Raw genomic sequence first — 15,809 nt, forward strand, 5'->3', positions numbered from 1 at the left:
GAGAAAACTGATAAATTGGGCTTCATTAAAATTAAAACTTCTGGGGCTTCCCTGGTGGCGCAGTGGTTGAGAGTCCGCCTGCCGATGCAGGGGACGTGGGTTCGTGCCCCGGTCCGGGAAGATCCCACATGCCGCGGAGCGGCTGAGCCCGTGAGCCATGGCCGCTGAGCCTGCGCGTCCGGAGCCTGTTGCTCCGCACCGAGAGAGGCCACAACAGTGAGAGGCCCGCGTACCGCAAAAAAAAAAAAAAAAAAAAATTAAAACTTCTGCTCTGCAAAAGAAACTGATAAATGAATGAAAAGCCACAGACTAAATAAAAATATATACAAAATTCATATATGATAAAGGATGTATATCCAAAATAGGCAAAGAACTCTTAAAACTCAATAAGAATAAATTAACAATCCAACTAAAACTTGGGCAAAAAGACTGAACAGACACCTCACCAAAGAAGATACACAGGTGGCAAATAAGCATACAAAAAGATACTCAACATCATATGGCATTAGGACTTGCTAATTAAAAGGATGAGCTATGACGATAAACCTATTAGAATAACTAAAATCCAAAATACTGCTAACACCAAATGCTGATGAGAATGTGTAACAACAGGAACTCTCATTTATCCCTGGTAGGAATACAAAATGCAACAGCCAGTTTGGAAGACAGTTTGTCAGTTTCTCACAAAGTTAAACACATGTTTCCCATATGAGGCAGCAATCATGCTCCTAGATATTTACCAAAATCAACTGTAAACTTACGTCCATGCACAAACCAGCAAATGAATGTTTATAGCAGCTTTATTTATAACTGCCAAACATTGAAGAAATTGCGATTTCTTTTAATAGGTGAATGGATAAATAAACTGTGGTATATCCACACTAAAATGAAATATTTTTCATCAATAAAAAGTAACAAGATATCAAGCCACATAAAGTCATGGAGGAATCTTAGATGCATATTGCTGAGTGAAAGAAACCAGTCTGTAAATACCACCTACTGCATGGTTCCAACTATGACATTCTGGAAAAGGCAAAACTATAAAGAAGGTAAAATATCAATGGACCCTAGGGTTTCAGCAGGAGAGAGGAGGGATAAATAGGTGGAGGAGAGGGTAGTTTTAGGGCAGTGAAACTATTCTGTGTGATACTGCAATGGTGGGTATATGACATGCATTTGTGAAAACCAAAACTTATATATCTGTACAGACTAAAACCTAGTGTAAACTATGGACTTTAGCTAGTAACAATGTATCAATATTGGTTCATCAATTTTTTTTTTTTTTTTTTGCGGTACGCGGGCCTCTCACTGTTGTGGCCTCTCCCGTTGCGGAGCACAGGCTCCGGACGCGCAGGCTCAGCGGCCATGGCTCACGGGCCTAGCCGCTCCGCGGCATGTGGGATCTTCCCAGACCGGGGCACGAACCCATGTCCCCTGCATCAGCAGGCGGACTCTCAACCACTGCGCCACCAGGGAAGCCTGTGGTTCATCAATTTTAACAAATGTATCATACTAATGCAAGGTATTCATAATAGGGGAAAGTGGGGGTGGGGAGAGGGAGACAGGGTAACGTAAACCCTCTACACTTTCCACACGATTTTTCTGTAAATCTAAACCAGCAGAAAAAATAAAGTCTATTAATAAAAAAAAATACAAGCTAACTATCTATATTAGAAATCAGACTTTCAAACATAAATTTGGACCACAGCCAAGAATAATCAGATAATTGAGGAAACGGGAGCAAAGAAGAGAGCAACTATATGAATATTAATTGAAAATTTTTTTCAATGATGAGAACTTAAAAAAAAATTAGTATCTTCAGATATATTTAATTAGTTATTATTGCAGAAGGAGGGGGGAGGCTGCTCTTAAAATACAGCAACTAGCAAATGCAGAATACTTTGATGGAAAATAAAAAATAACACCTTACCATTAAAAATTCAAAGATAAGTGTCACAATATCTGGTATCCAATAAAAAAGCTACCAAGTATGTGAAAAAGCTCTTACCATGCTAGAGCAAAGATAGAACATGTTAAGTAGAAACACAGAATATACTTTTTTAAATCCAAATTAAACCCCAGAGATGAAAACTATAACATCTGAGATGAAAAAACTAACATCTAAATGGTATTAATGGCAGATTAGACATTGTAGACAAAAAAGATTAGTGACTTTAAAGACATAGCATTAGCTACTATCTAAAAGAAACAGCGAGAGAATAAGATGGAAAGAAAAAAAAAGAGCTGTACAGTAGTGAAGTCTAGGACAAATTCAAGCAGTCTATATGTGTCTAGCTTTTTTGAAGTCAAGGGTTTTTTTCTGGGGGGGTGGATATTTGGGGGGAAAAAAGACTGAAAATTTTCCAAACTTGATATAAACTTACTATAAACTCACATATCCAAGAAGTTCAAGAAATCCCAACATAAGAAACAATAAGAAAACTAGAGCAAAGCACATCATAATCAGAGTCCTTAAAACCAGTAATAAAGAGAAAAATCTTAGAAGTAATCAGAGAAAAAAGACATGTTGTATACAGAAGATTAAAGAAAAGGACAACAGCAAATTTCCTGTCAGCAGTAACTGCAAACCAAAAGATACTGGAGCAACATCTTTACAGAAAGAAGAAAAACAAAAAAACTATCAATCTAGAATTATATATATATCCAGAAAAAATATCTTTCAAGATTCAGGGCAAGATATAGACTTTTTCAGAGATACAAAGCTGAAAGAATTTACCAGCAGCAGACCTGTACTACAAGAGATGTTTGGGGGGGGGGGGGGGAGAAAGAAAAGAAAGAAAAGGAAGGAAGGAAGGAAGGGAGGGAGGGAGAGGAAAAAATACTCTGAAGAAAACTGATAGCAGAGAGAAGTCTGGATCTAGACAAAGGAATTAAAGGCAACAGAAATGATAACAAGTGGATAAATATAAGAATTTTTTTTCCTTACCATCAAATCTCCTTAAAAGATACTTGAATCATTATGGCAAAATAACAATGTATCAAGGAATTTAAAGGTAAAATGTATGGCAACAATACAGGATAATGGCTTGAAGGGAAGAAATGGAACTGTGCTATTGTAAAGTTCTTATACTAAATGTGAAGTGATATAATAGCCTTTGAAAGTAGACTGTAATAAGTTATATACTGTAAGCTCTAAAGCAACTACAGAAACAAAATAAAGAGTTACAACCAATAAACCAGAAAAGGAGGTTAAAAGAAAATTTAAAAATACTAATCCAATCTAAAGAAAGCCAGAAAGAGGAGGAGGAAAGGAACAAAGAAAATGTGAGACAAACAGAAAACAAGTAGCAAGATGGTAGATTTAAACCCAATCATATCAATAATCATCTAATTAAATGTAAATGGTCTAAACACCCAAAGTAAATACTACCAGACTGGGCTTAAAAAGCAAGACCTAACTATGTGCCGCCTATATGAAACCCATTTTAAGTATAAAGACTCAAAGAGATTAAAAATAAAAGAATGCAAAAAACATTATAACACCAATCAAAAGAAAGCTTCAGTAGCTTTATTAATAACAAAGTTGCTTTCAGAGCAAAGTATATCAGGGACAAAGGGGGTCATTTCATGATGGTCAACTCTTCAACAGGACATAACTGTTGTAAATGTTTATGTACATGATAAACAGGTTCAAAACAAGTGAAGGGAAACTGATAGAACTGCAAAGTGAAACAAATTCGTAATAACAGTGGAAGAATTCAATGCCTTTCTCTCAAAAAATTGATAGAGCAAGTAGACAGAAAATCAGTAAGGAGAGAGACGACTTAAACTACACTACGGACCATCTTGATATAATTAACATTTTCTGAACACTCCACACAATAGTGGAGTACACATTATTTTCAAAGGCATGTGCAATGCCAATTTAGACCATATTCTTATCAATAAAAAGGATCCATGTATTTTCTAACATAATAGAATTAAGTTAGAAATCAGTAACAGAAAGACATCTGGAAAATCCCTAAATCTTTGGACACTAAATTGCATACTTCTAGAAAACCTGTGGGTCAAAGAAATGAGAAGGAAAATTAGAAAGTAATTTAAATTAAATAAAAAATAAAATACAACATGTCCAATATGTGGGATGCCAGTAAAGCAGTATTTACAAGAAAATGTATAGCACTAAATCTCTACATTAGAAAAAGAAAAAGGTCTCAAATCAATTACCTAAGTAGTTACCACCTTAAAAAAGAAAAGCAATTTAAACCCAATGTAAGCAAAAGGAAATAATAAATATCAGAACAGAAATCAATAAAATAGAAAACAAGAAAAACAACAGAAATCAGTTAAACTTAAATCTGTTAAGAAAATCAATAAAAATAACAAACCTCTAGCCAGACTGATTAGGACAAAAAAAAACCTTATATAATGCCCGCTATTTATTTCCAAATAATACAGGAAAGGCAAAAGTGGGTAGCGATATACAGCAAACAAGACTGGCCATGAGTTGATACCTACTAAAGCTCAGTGACAGGTCCACGTAGATTCATTATCCTATTTTACTTCGTATATGTTTAAAAGTTTCCATAATAAAAATGTTAAAAAAAAAAAAAAGCATGAGGTCAATCTATATGTACATAATATAATCTGCCCAGAATATGACCCCTTTCAGGTAAAATGCAGAGATATGTATTCATATACATACTTACAAACAAAAAGGAAGGGAAAGAGACACATCAAAACCTTAAGAGCTTTCTATGGAGCCTAATTGTATTAGGGGATGAGAAGTGTAAAGGGCTGTTTTACCTTTTAACTCCATATAGTGCAGACTGCATGTATGTGTGTGTGTGTGCGCGTGGTGTGTGTGTGTCTAAACAATGAGTATAAATGGGTATCGCTTTTGTACCTAAAAAAAAAAAAAAAAAATTTAATGGCTAGTACGGATGATATGAAAACTATATAACTACAGAAGGAAATAAGACAAGTGGCAAATAAAACAGACTTGCTTGCCAATGGAAATCCCCACTATGTCAATTTTTCTTAAATTAATCTACAAATCCAATGCTATTTTGAAGCAAATATGCTTTTGGTGGGAGATGGGGTGGGAGGTAGTCTTGAAAAAATACTAAGCATAGGCACATAAAAATAGCTAGAAAATACTGAAAAGGAGAGTAATGAGGGACTTTAATCAAACTATGTCATAATTATAAAGCTACACTAATTAAAAATTCAGTATACTGGCAAAGAAATAAACAAAAAATAAGAGAATGTAGAAATGATCTAAGTACATCTGGTAAGACAGCGTTTCAAATAGATGGGAGAAAATCAATTGCTCAATAAATGACATCGTTTGTAAAAAGGTAGCACTGGCTTTCTACTACCCTTGTTTTCCAAAATCACTCCAGAAAGATCAAAGATAACACGTACAAAGTAAGACCATAGAAGTACTAGGAAAATGTGAGTAAATATTTTTGCAGTTCTCAACTAGGACAGTATTAAATAAGAACTTGATATACTAGAAAGATTATCATATTTAACTACACAAAATTTAAAACTTATGCAATGACCAAAAATACTCGTCGAAAAATAAAATGATGACTGCCAAAAAATACTGTAAAATTACTATCCCTAAAGAGTTCTTTAAGTCACTAAGAAAAAACAACCCAATAGAAAAATGGTCTAAAGACAAGAATAGGCATTTCACAGAAGAAATATAAATGACCAACAGACATGAAAAAATATTTAACTTCACTAAAAACTACAAATCAAACAATGAGATTTTTTTGACCAGTGAAACCGTCAGAAGCAAAAAAAGATTTTTAAATTCTAGTGTTGATGTGACTATACAGAGTTTGGTAACACCTGTTTTGTAAGATAATTCAGCAGTATCTATTACTATTTTTTAATACTCATGCTCTCTGACTTCACTGCTTTGAATTTACTCTATAGAAATACTTGGAAAGGATACAAAGAAACAGGTATTTGAATGTTCATTACAGCACTGGTTCTAAAAATACACTGTTTATAAAAATACCCATTGTTATGGGTTGAATTGTGTCTCCCTAAAAAATACATTTAAGTCCTAACCCCTGTATCTGTGAATGTGACCATATATCGAAAAAGATTCTTTGCAGATGTAACCAAGTTAAGATGAGGTCATTAGGGTTGACACTAGTCCAATGACTGGTGTCTTTATACAAAAAGAAGACAGAGAAACAGACAAGTAGAAAACATCCTGTGATGATTACATAGGTAGAGACTGGAGTGATGAATCTATAAGCTGAAGAATATCAAGGATGGTCAGCAGATGCCAGAAGCTAGAAGATGCATGAGACAGATTCTCTTTCAGTGCCGCCAAAAGGAACCAACCCTACCAACACCTTGATTTTGGACTTCCAGCCTCTAGAAATGAGAGAGATTAAATTTGTTTTTTAAGCCACACAGTTTGTGGTACCTTGTTAAACTAGCCCTAGGAAACTATTAGAGGTTAATAAGCTATAAGCAATACATAAAATATAGGATGTAGTAATGAAAAGGATGCACCAGATATAAATGAACATGGAAATGTTTGAAAGATATACAATATAAGTGAAAAAGTTAAGTTGCAGAATACCACTTCTCTGGTAATTTAAAGAGAACATCTTTCTCCCCCTTCAACTCCTCACTGAAACCCATCCTTTTCAAATGTTGGTCAAGTCAAATATGGACTAGACTGCCTCCCTCTGTAATCTTCACGTGCACTGACACCTTCACGGATCTAACTCCACTCCTAAGGCCTCGACAACCAACACTGTAAAAAGGATTCCAACAGCTCTAATCCTACAATTTAGCCATTTCCACAAGGAGGTTCTGTTGTCATCTTGAATTCACAAAGCCAACCAAGTACTGACATTTTTTTCTTCACAATGTTTCTAGAATAGAGCCTTGGAATGGCAACTAGATTTCATCAACTGTGAACATGGACTGATTGGTAGTGGCTGTGTGTAGGACAAAGTAGGAAAAAATGCTGTTAGTGATAAGTGGTGTCTGCCATGAGAGCAAAGGCCAAGGATTTACTATCCTTCATAATCCTTTTTCCGTACCAGATGCTGCTACAATTCAGGTTCCTTAGCCAGGCCAGGTCTGGTCTGCTAAGATAATGAATAAGAAATTGGTTAGTAAACTTTAAAGTGTTAATTATTCTTATTACGAATAATAATTTCCAGTTTTCCCCATTCCTAGATCCTTCCTATCTTGACATTTTTTGAATCAAAATCTTTGTGACTTCTCCCTACTTAGGGACTAAAGTTCAATCCCTAGGTTTGACGTTCAAGGTCTTCTAAAATCTGGCCTCAATTTATCTTTCGAACTTATCATTCACTATCTCCTCAAGCAAATACCATTCTCAGTTCTAGCCAAGTCAGTCTATTCAGTGTTGCAGAACACTCCATGAAAATTTTCTACTCCTAAGTTGCTCACACATTTTCCTACACTTGAACTGGGCTACTTCCTTATTCTGACATAAATTCTGTAGGCCATTTAAGGTTCTCATGCTCAAACCCCACAATGATGTATTAAAACCCACAGTGATACACCTATCTCTCCTATTATTCAAAACTTTATTATATGCTGGCTTGTAAAACTATCTTTACATGCATAATTTTTGTCTTCCCTGGCTTAGTGAACAACTGAGGGGTAAGGACTAAATCTTCCCTACCCTTTCCATGCAGTCCAAGATACCGGGAAGGTGTTATGTACTCAGCAAATCCTCAATTCTTGATCATGACTATATTTTATTAATAAGAATAGAGGAAATCATTTGATTAGCTTCATGCACTGCATACAAATCAATAAGCTCCTTTACTACTATGAATATTTCTTAGGTATTTAGGTATCCTCTGATATTTTTATGGCAACAAAAGTATTCACCTTACTGGAGGGAGAATTTCACTTAAAATTTTTTATTTTGAAACCAAAAAGAATGATAAACAACTTCACCTCTATTTTAATACTTAAAAACACTAGATAATTTGAGCTTCTCCAAGTTTAATATGAAAGTTTAACTTTAAAATCAAACTTTAAAATATTTCATTGTCCTAAAGTTACTGTGCATTTGTCTGATGATAATTTCGATCTCCTCATATTTTTAACAGCATTTTATATTCCCAGATGTCTTTCGCATTTCCTTTTGTTTCAATTTATCTGGTCTTTAATGAGTACTCCTTTTATAGAGACAGATTTCTATAGTAATCTTCAGGTCAAGTAAAAAATAAGTTAAAAAGCCAAATCATCATGGCAGAGGAACCAAGGACATAGAGAACAATTAAACTAACAGATAGTCATAGTAATTGAAATATGAAGTTACTACAAATCTTTCATTTGATTTTATTTTCTAAAGGGAGTTCTTCTAGATTCACCTCTTCAACATTACACCAGTTATTTGGTTTCTTTAAAAAAAAAGGGTAATAGGGACTTCCCTGGTGGTCCAGTGGTTAAGACGCCATGCTCCGTACAGGGGGCGCGGGTTCCATCCTGGTCAGGGAACTAGATTCCGCATGCCGCAAGTGAAAATCCCGCATGCTGCAACTAAGCCCCGGCGCAGCCAAATAAATAAATAATTTTTTTAAAATATGCTTTTCTAAATAAATAAGGGGTCATAAAGTCCTTTACAACACATTAACTCCAAAGGGAAACTGATGTTTTCTAATAATTCCACTCTCTTATATTAACACTATAGTGATGTAATCCTCTATTTCCTAGAATACTGATAGATACAATAAAGAAAAACAATACATTTTTGTTACACTACATTTATGAATATAGTTAAATATGCCAAATGTCTTCTAATTAGTAAACAATACTTTAAAAAATACTAGATTGTTCAGTTATACAGCAATAAGAATTTTATTTACAGTTAACAATATATATTAGATTACTCTGGAGAAGAGTGTATAAACTTGTTTTGCTTCCAGAACCTTTACAATGAAAGTGAACTCTATTAATAATGCTGAGTTCTCATCTGTTGGATCAAAGCTATGACTCTCAGACAGAATAATTTATAATGAAGCTGAACTCCATCTGCTCTTCTAAACCTCAACTTTTAATCATTCTAAAATAACCAAGTCAGTTCACTATAACTACTGAGTCTAACACTTAAAACTAAAAACTTAAAAAAAAAAAACTTATTTTTAACCTTAGATAATAAGCAATAAAAGGTAACACCAAACTATCATATCACTAATAAAGTTTCATGCAAGAAATGAGGTTCTAGACGGAACTGGTTAACAAAAGAGGAACTCTTTAAAATAACTCCATCTTAATTAAAAGGCATACTTATAATAAGCCAAAAATTCCTTGTAATTAGAATAAATAATTAATAATTCAAAGTTAGTGAGAGCTGATTATTCTATTACTAATGCTTTTTAATTCTGTTTACCCTGGTTTTTCTACGGTAAAATATCTATCAAATTATGATGCTAAGAAAAAGGTGAGTTAGAAATGGGAATCTGCAGTGAAATGACTGTAGATTATCTACCTTGCACTTAGATATATACTATCTTTGTCTCCACTGAGCAAAACACACATATTCCAAGGTTAACAGAAGCTCTGTTCTTTCCCTGCTAGAGTCCCTGGCAACTAGAACATTTAGAGTGGTAGAACATTAAAGGTGGAAAGACTGTGGTGTTACCTGTCCAACCACTCCTTTTCAGACCAGGAAAGTGAGGTTCAGGAAGGTAGATACCTGTTCACATTCACAATTAATTGGTGGCAGAGCATGGACTAAAACCCAGGAACTCCTAACTCTTATACCAGTATCCCTTTTTTCCTTTCCGGTCAGCAGCCAGAGGGGCTTAGGCTGCCCAGAAATTCCCCAAAGAGATTTGTTCCAGCTGCTGCTTAACTCTTAATTTACATACTCTATAATGTACTGACTTTAAGCCAAAATGTTAGAATTAATTTACCTAAATCAAAACAAATACAATATACAGTTCAAGATTTTACTTTAAAACCTCTCTGCCAGTAACAAGAAATCTAAACCAAGTAGTGAATAGTATTAATGACAACATTCTTTCACATGCTTCTCCAACTCCCAGAACACTTTGTAAGTGGCCGGCGTTCTAACAGCTTTACACACATTATTGCATTATTCTCTGAAATCCTTGACTAAGTCCATTTTACAAATCTAGACACTAAGGCTCATACTTGTTAAGAAATATGACTATACTATAGAGCTAAGAATAATAAAAAAAAGGATATATAAACCCAGATCTGCTGGATTCTTCTAAATCTCCTGTGCTTATAGTTCACCCCGTATGACACTCACTTTTGTACTCACCTTTTCCCTCTTCACTAGCCTAGGTTGCCTTCATGTCTTTGTCTATTCCAAATCCTGTGAATTTTTACCTTTTTTTTTCTCCTTAAATATCACTCAAGGTGAAATACATTCCCAGCACTAACTTCCCTCCGGGACCGCCTCAATTTAGGGCTTCATCAAGACAATCATCCCTCATAGGCACCTCTCTCTCTAAACCTATTTAAGAATTTAGCACAGAAACAAATGTTGGACAGCTACTGCTACCAACTACATTAGTTCAGCAGAAGAATTAAACCACTTTGTTCTCCTAATAAATGAAGACTGAAGTCCAGATACCATCTGTATTAGAAACTGAAGGTTTTAACAACCTGATCAAGCAATGAGAAATGCTGAATGAACTCCTAAGGAGTAAACAAGTTAGCTATTATAAGTATGCAATCAGTAAGTATTCAGTGATCTGTATGCTGGTTATTATAAAAATTATAGAAGACTATGTAGGCATAAGGTCTAATCTCCCAGAATTGTATATAGGGTGAGAAAACAAACAAAAAACTAAAGACTTTAAGCAAGTTTAAAACAAGTGCTGAGGAACTAAAGAAAATAAAAATTAAACTTAGTTAATAAAAATGCCTTCTTAAATATCACTAAATCCTGAAACAAACCAAATGAGTATGCAGGGAATGGTAATAGTTAACATTTCTAACCCCAATCCATCTGGATCAGAGGGATAGTATAAGGTTTTGTTTTCTCCCAATCCTTAATTTCTTACTTATTCAGGAATGTATATATTTAACTTTTCTTGGCAAGATGGATATACTCTTTACAGAAAATAAGTTAAATCACACACATGAAAGAAAGGCAACAGAACTAACTACAAAACTAGACCTAGTAATCTTGTTTCTAACCCTTCTTAATTGTTCTAAGAAAATACCACCAGCTAATAAATTGCAACAGAACTATTAACTTTATGTAAAATTACATAACATATATTTACATATAACTTTAAATGAACCTCAACTTTTTCAAAATCTATTTTTAAAAACTGTGGTAAAACTATAGCTTTACTGAAAATTCACCTCCTCCATGAAAACAATCAGCAACCTAGAGTTTCATTAACATCTAGGCATATTTACATCTAGTGACACATGCCTGTTTCTGCATACTTTTTCTGCTGGTGGTTTTATACCTGACTTTTCCCCAGTTCCCTTCCTTCATGCCCTTTACCTAAGGGGGATGAAATCTTACTGGAGTCTTTTGCTCCTTTATCCCACTAGCACTGCTTTAATTCACATCATCATCATATTTCATGCAGGTGATTGTAAACACGTATCTGATCTCCTTTGCCTCCAATCTAACAACCCTCAATCCACCTTCTATAATAGAGTGCCTCTACCTTTCTCCCCAAACTTTCTAAAAGTCAAATCTGATCTTGTGGTACCCCACTAACTAGTGCAATACTTCCTCAACTGCATCTCTTACACCTATGAAATACACATTGTTATCTGAAGGGGTTAGAGAAATGCTGTCCTGAAAGAGTTTATGGACCAAAGATTGAGGGAAAACCTATTAACATTTCCAAAGTGCTTCAGAATTACCCTATTAGAAAACAGTGGATTTTAGCAGTGGTTCTCAAACCCTGATATAAGTTGGAGACTTCTATTAAGCTTGCTAAAAATAGAAATGTCCAAGTTACACCTCAGACTCAATGAATTTGAATATTATCTAGGAATTTGGCCTAGCCATATGCATTTGTAATAATCTCCCCAATGATTCCAATGTATACCTAAACTTGAGACCCCTTCTTGCTCCATAACATACTATTAGGAGGTCCCCTGACTTCCCAAGCTGTTTCATACCTCTCATCAATCTGGGGGGTAGTTGGCCCTCCAAATCTCTGGACATGGAGGGCTGACTGCAAGGGACTTGAGCACCCGATGACGACTATACCTACTAATCTTCAATGTTCAGGTATTGACCATTCTAAAAAGCGTTTACTCATCCTCTCTTCTGATCTCCTAAACTTTTATAAAAATAATAGCATCTACACATATAGTCCTTCTAATCCACACAACCACCCCAAGAGATAGTATCCTTATTTTAGAAAAGAGAAAACCAATGCTACGACAGGGGGCTTAAGAAACTTGTCCAAAGTGACCATATGAGTTTAAACCCTGATCTGCTGATTACAAAGCCAGGATACAGGATTTTCCATTGTGACATGCAGCCTCTTGCACATCACTCTGAAGTATTGACATACTCATCAGTTTACACATTTGTTTCTCTTTTTAGATACAGTAAGCTCCCTTAGTGCAGGCATCAACCCTGATTTTGACCTCAACATTTAGCTACTCAATACATATTTGCTGAGTGAAAGAAGGAATGAAACTCCTTGAGAGCTGGAACTACAACTACACCTGTTTCATTTCCTGAATTCTTAGATAGAGTTCTGAATACATCTTGCTAAACAAATTTGGTTTGACCTATAAATCTCATTGCTTCATTTTTTTTTTTTAATGAGACCATGTATTTCAGTATTGTACAAAAAACTGCATAGTCAGCAAAGGAAAAAAAAAGGGACTGTTCCAGAAAATTAACATATCATTCTTTACTCTGTAATTGGAGACTTCAAATATTAAAGTTAATCTCCACAACCATTTCACACCACAAGAGCAGGTAACTACAACAGTGTGGTTTTAAATGACAGAAATTCATTCTCTATCTATCGCTGTATTCTTCCACATCAGTCATTTTTTTGAAACCAGTAAACATTACAGGTAAGCACAGAGCAATTAGTCAGTATACTTGGGTATAAATGTAATGTCCTTCCTGCTTAAAGTTAATGCGTCTGGTAGGTTACACACGGTACAACTACTTGCTTTCTGATACAGATTACACAACAAAAGTGGTAAACCCACAAACTTTAAATAATGTCATTTTTAAAGTACTGAAGATTTTCCTAAGTTGAAAATATTCAAAAATTAGTGCTGCTTTAAGAGTCTTACACTTTAATTATATCAGTTTCCGATGAAAAATAGAAGTTACTATTCCTTTCATACCACTTTTAAATAAGTCAATAACAAGTAAGAAAAAAAACTCTTCTAAAACAACATGATGTAGTGGAAAGTACAACAGAGTAGGCATCAGGAGTCCTGGTTTTCTAGTTCTGGTTACATTACTAAATTGCTGGGTGACTTCGGGCTCACTGGCTCAGTTTTCTCATTGGTTTAAACAGTGTGTGTGGGGAGTAAAAGGCTTGACTGCCCTTACAGTTGTTTCCCCCAGTTCTCATTTTAAGCCACCCCCCCCTCATTTTATTCTTCTAATCAGGTCTAACTTCTGAAATCTGAAACACATCTGAACTGAATGTAATGATTCAATCTCCTACTGGATGGCACAGGATACAAAGGGTAAACTCCTAGAAAATTAACAATTAATCTGGTAACTTCCCAGAACCTGTCTAATCCCAACTTCTCAAACAAGCAGGTGGAGTCTGGTTTGACACACTTAGCACTACTAAGAAAAGCTGTAAAAGGTACAGCCCTGTTGGCATTTCACTCGGTGCTTCCCGGGTTCCAGTGGCACATACTCCGCAGGTGTTAAGCAGTAAAGGGGGGAGAAAGGGACCCAAACAGCGTTCCAACAAACTCAACCACAGTTCAACCCAGCCAGCGCAGTAAGATGCAGCCTAACGAGGCCTACCCCGCAGAGCAGAACCTCCCCACCCGCAGAAGTGCCAGCGGCCCGTGTAATGAACGCTTCCGTCAACAGCACACATTCCCCTTCCCACAGCAAAGCTGCTCGCTCCCAACCGGCCATCGGGGCTTGGACCAGGCCGCACTGCACCAACCTAAGAACCATTCTCAGACCCCCAAAGGCCAAGAACTGCTGGAGACTGCGGTTCCTCTGCGCTTGGTGTGGGAGAGCAACATCTCCCACCAATGGAAAGAAAGAAAGAAAAGAAAACAACAAAAAAAAACCCAAAATCAAAAAACAGTGGAGAGGAGAGAAAAACCAGGCCTGGGCGAGACCGCTGGATAAATAAACCTCGTTTCTCTGCAATGGGGAGCAGTAGCATTTCCTGCCCTCATTCTGAACAGACGCACTCGACTTCATTCCTCAAAGGAATGAAGATCCTCAAAGGAGATTAAAAAACCACCTTATGGTCCGATTCATTCATATTTGGGCCTCGGTCCCCGACCGACCCACTCCTGAAACCTCTGGCATTGTGAAGGAAGGCGCCCCCAGATCGGCTGTAGGTGGAGAAGCGAGGGCCAGTCCAGGGGCCCAGTTACTAAGATCAAGCATCTCGGGCAAGAAGAAAATCCCCGTGAGGCCTGACAGTAAAGTCTGAATCAGCAGCAAGGGCACGGACCCGGGTCCGACCGAGCAGGGCTCCAGGGCAGGCCTGTGGAGGTGACACTTCCCTGCGTGCTCCCCGGGCAGGTCCGGGAGGCGGCGTCCGGCCGCGCCGGCCCGCACCCAGGAAGCCGGGCCGGAGGGCCGACGCGGGGCCGGAGGGCCGACGCGGGGCCGGGGCCGACGGGAGGCCTGGCCGGCAGCACCACCGCCCACCCGCGCCGCTCCCGCCTCCTTCCCCACTCCCACTTCCCGGCCCTCCAGCCCGGGCCCGTGAGGTAAGGTCGGGGGCGGCGACGCGGGTCTCGGCCACTGACCACACATTTCTTGCCCAGGAAGGTGAAGAGGGACTCGTTCTCCTGCGGGGTGAGCAGCAGGGACCCCACGTTAGTGACCCTCCGCGGCGGCGGCGGCTGCTGCTGGCCGGAGCTCATGGTTTCGCCGGCGGGGTAGGGAGGCCAGGGCAGTCTCCTCCAGCGAGTGGGCGAGCGCTCGTCCCCTTTCTCGGTGACAGGGGCGGGAGGAGGGTAATCAGAGGCGCAGCATCTCGCAGCTCCGCCGGCGCGGGGAGGAGGCCACGGGAAGGAGGAGTCGACGGCGGGCCGCGCTGAGAAAGGGAAGCTCCCAGCTCCGGCCGGCCCAGGCTCTGGCCGGAGGCTCGTTGTCTTCGCACTCCGGCGACTGCGCTAAACTCCCAACTCCTCCTCCAACCCTCCTTCCGCGGCGGCAGCGGCGGCGGCGGCGGCGGCAGCGGCGGCGGCCGCACAATTCAACATGGCAGCGGGGACGGGCGAGACCACAGGACGCAAGACGCGGGGGAGCGCGCCGGAAACGCGCGTCTGCGGCCCCGGGAGGACCCCCCCCCCACGTCGCGGCTGGCTTCGCCGCGCCGGACCGAGGCCACACCCCCTTCCGGCCGAGGGGCGGCCGAATGCGGGGCTGCGGGTCAGGCGCGGGCTCCCGGGTTTGGGCTTCTTTCTCGGGTGTTTTCCGCTGGCAGAGCCCTGGAGGGAGGAGGCGTCTGGTCTCCGTGGCCGAGCTGCCCGTCTCTCTTATGCTGACGCACACCTTTGCGGAGCTTCAGTGCAGACCCAGGTCATCCTCCGCGGACGAGGTCGCCTTTCTGGGGCGCGACAGCCGGACGTTCACGCCGCTTGTCAGAAAGGTCTGGAATCTGCAGACGGAAAATGGGAGAAGG

The 15,809-nt window shown here is 38.7% G+C and overlaps 1 protein-coding gene across 1 annotated transcript in view; it reads right to left on the bottom strand.

Moving 5' to 3' along the window:
- Nucleotides 1–15,371, bottom strand: part of WASL (WASP like actin nucleation promoting factor) — a 67,046-nt gene extending 51,675 nt beyond the window's left edge. The window contains exon 1 of the mRNA XM_079930943.1: nucleotides 14,929–15,371. Coding sequence (XP_079787069.1) covers nucleotides 14,929–15,045 — 117 coding nt within the window. The 5' untranslated portion in view covers nucleotides 15,046–15,371. The remainder of the gene's footprint in view (nucleotides 1–14,928) is intronic.
- Between the last annotated feature and the right edge of the window lie 438 nt (nucleotides 15,372–15,809).

This window comes from Stenella coeruleoalba, assembly GCF_951394435.1.
Source record: "Stenella coeruleoalba genome assembly, chromosome: 9".
NCBI classification, from domain to species: domain Eukaryota; kingdom Metazoa; phylum Chordata; class Mammalia; order Artiodactyla; family Delphinidae; genus Stenella; species Stenella coeruleoalba.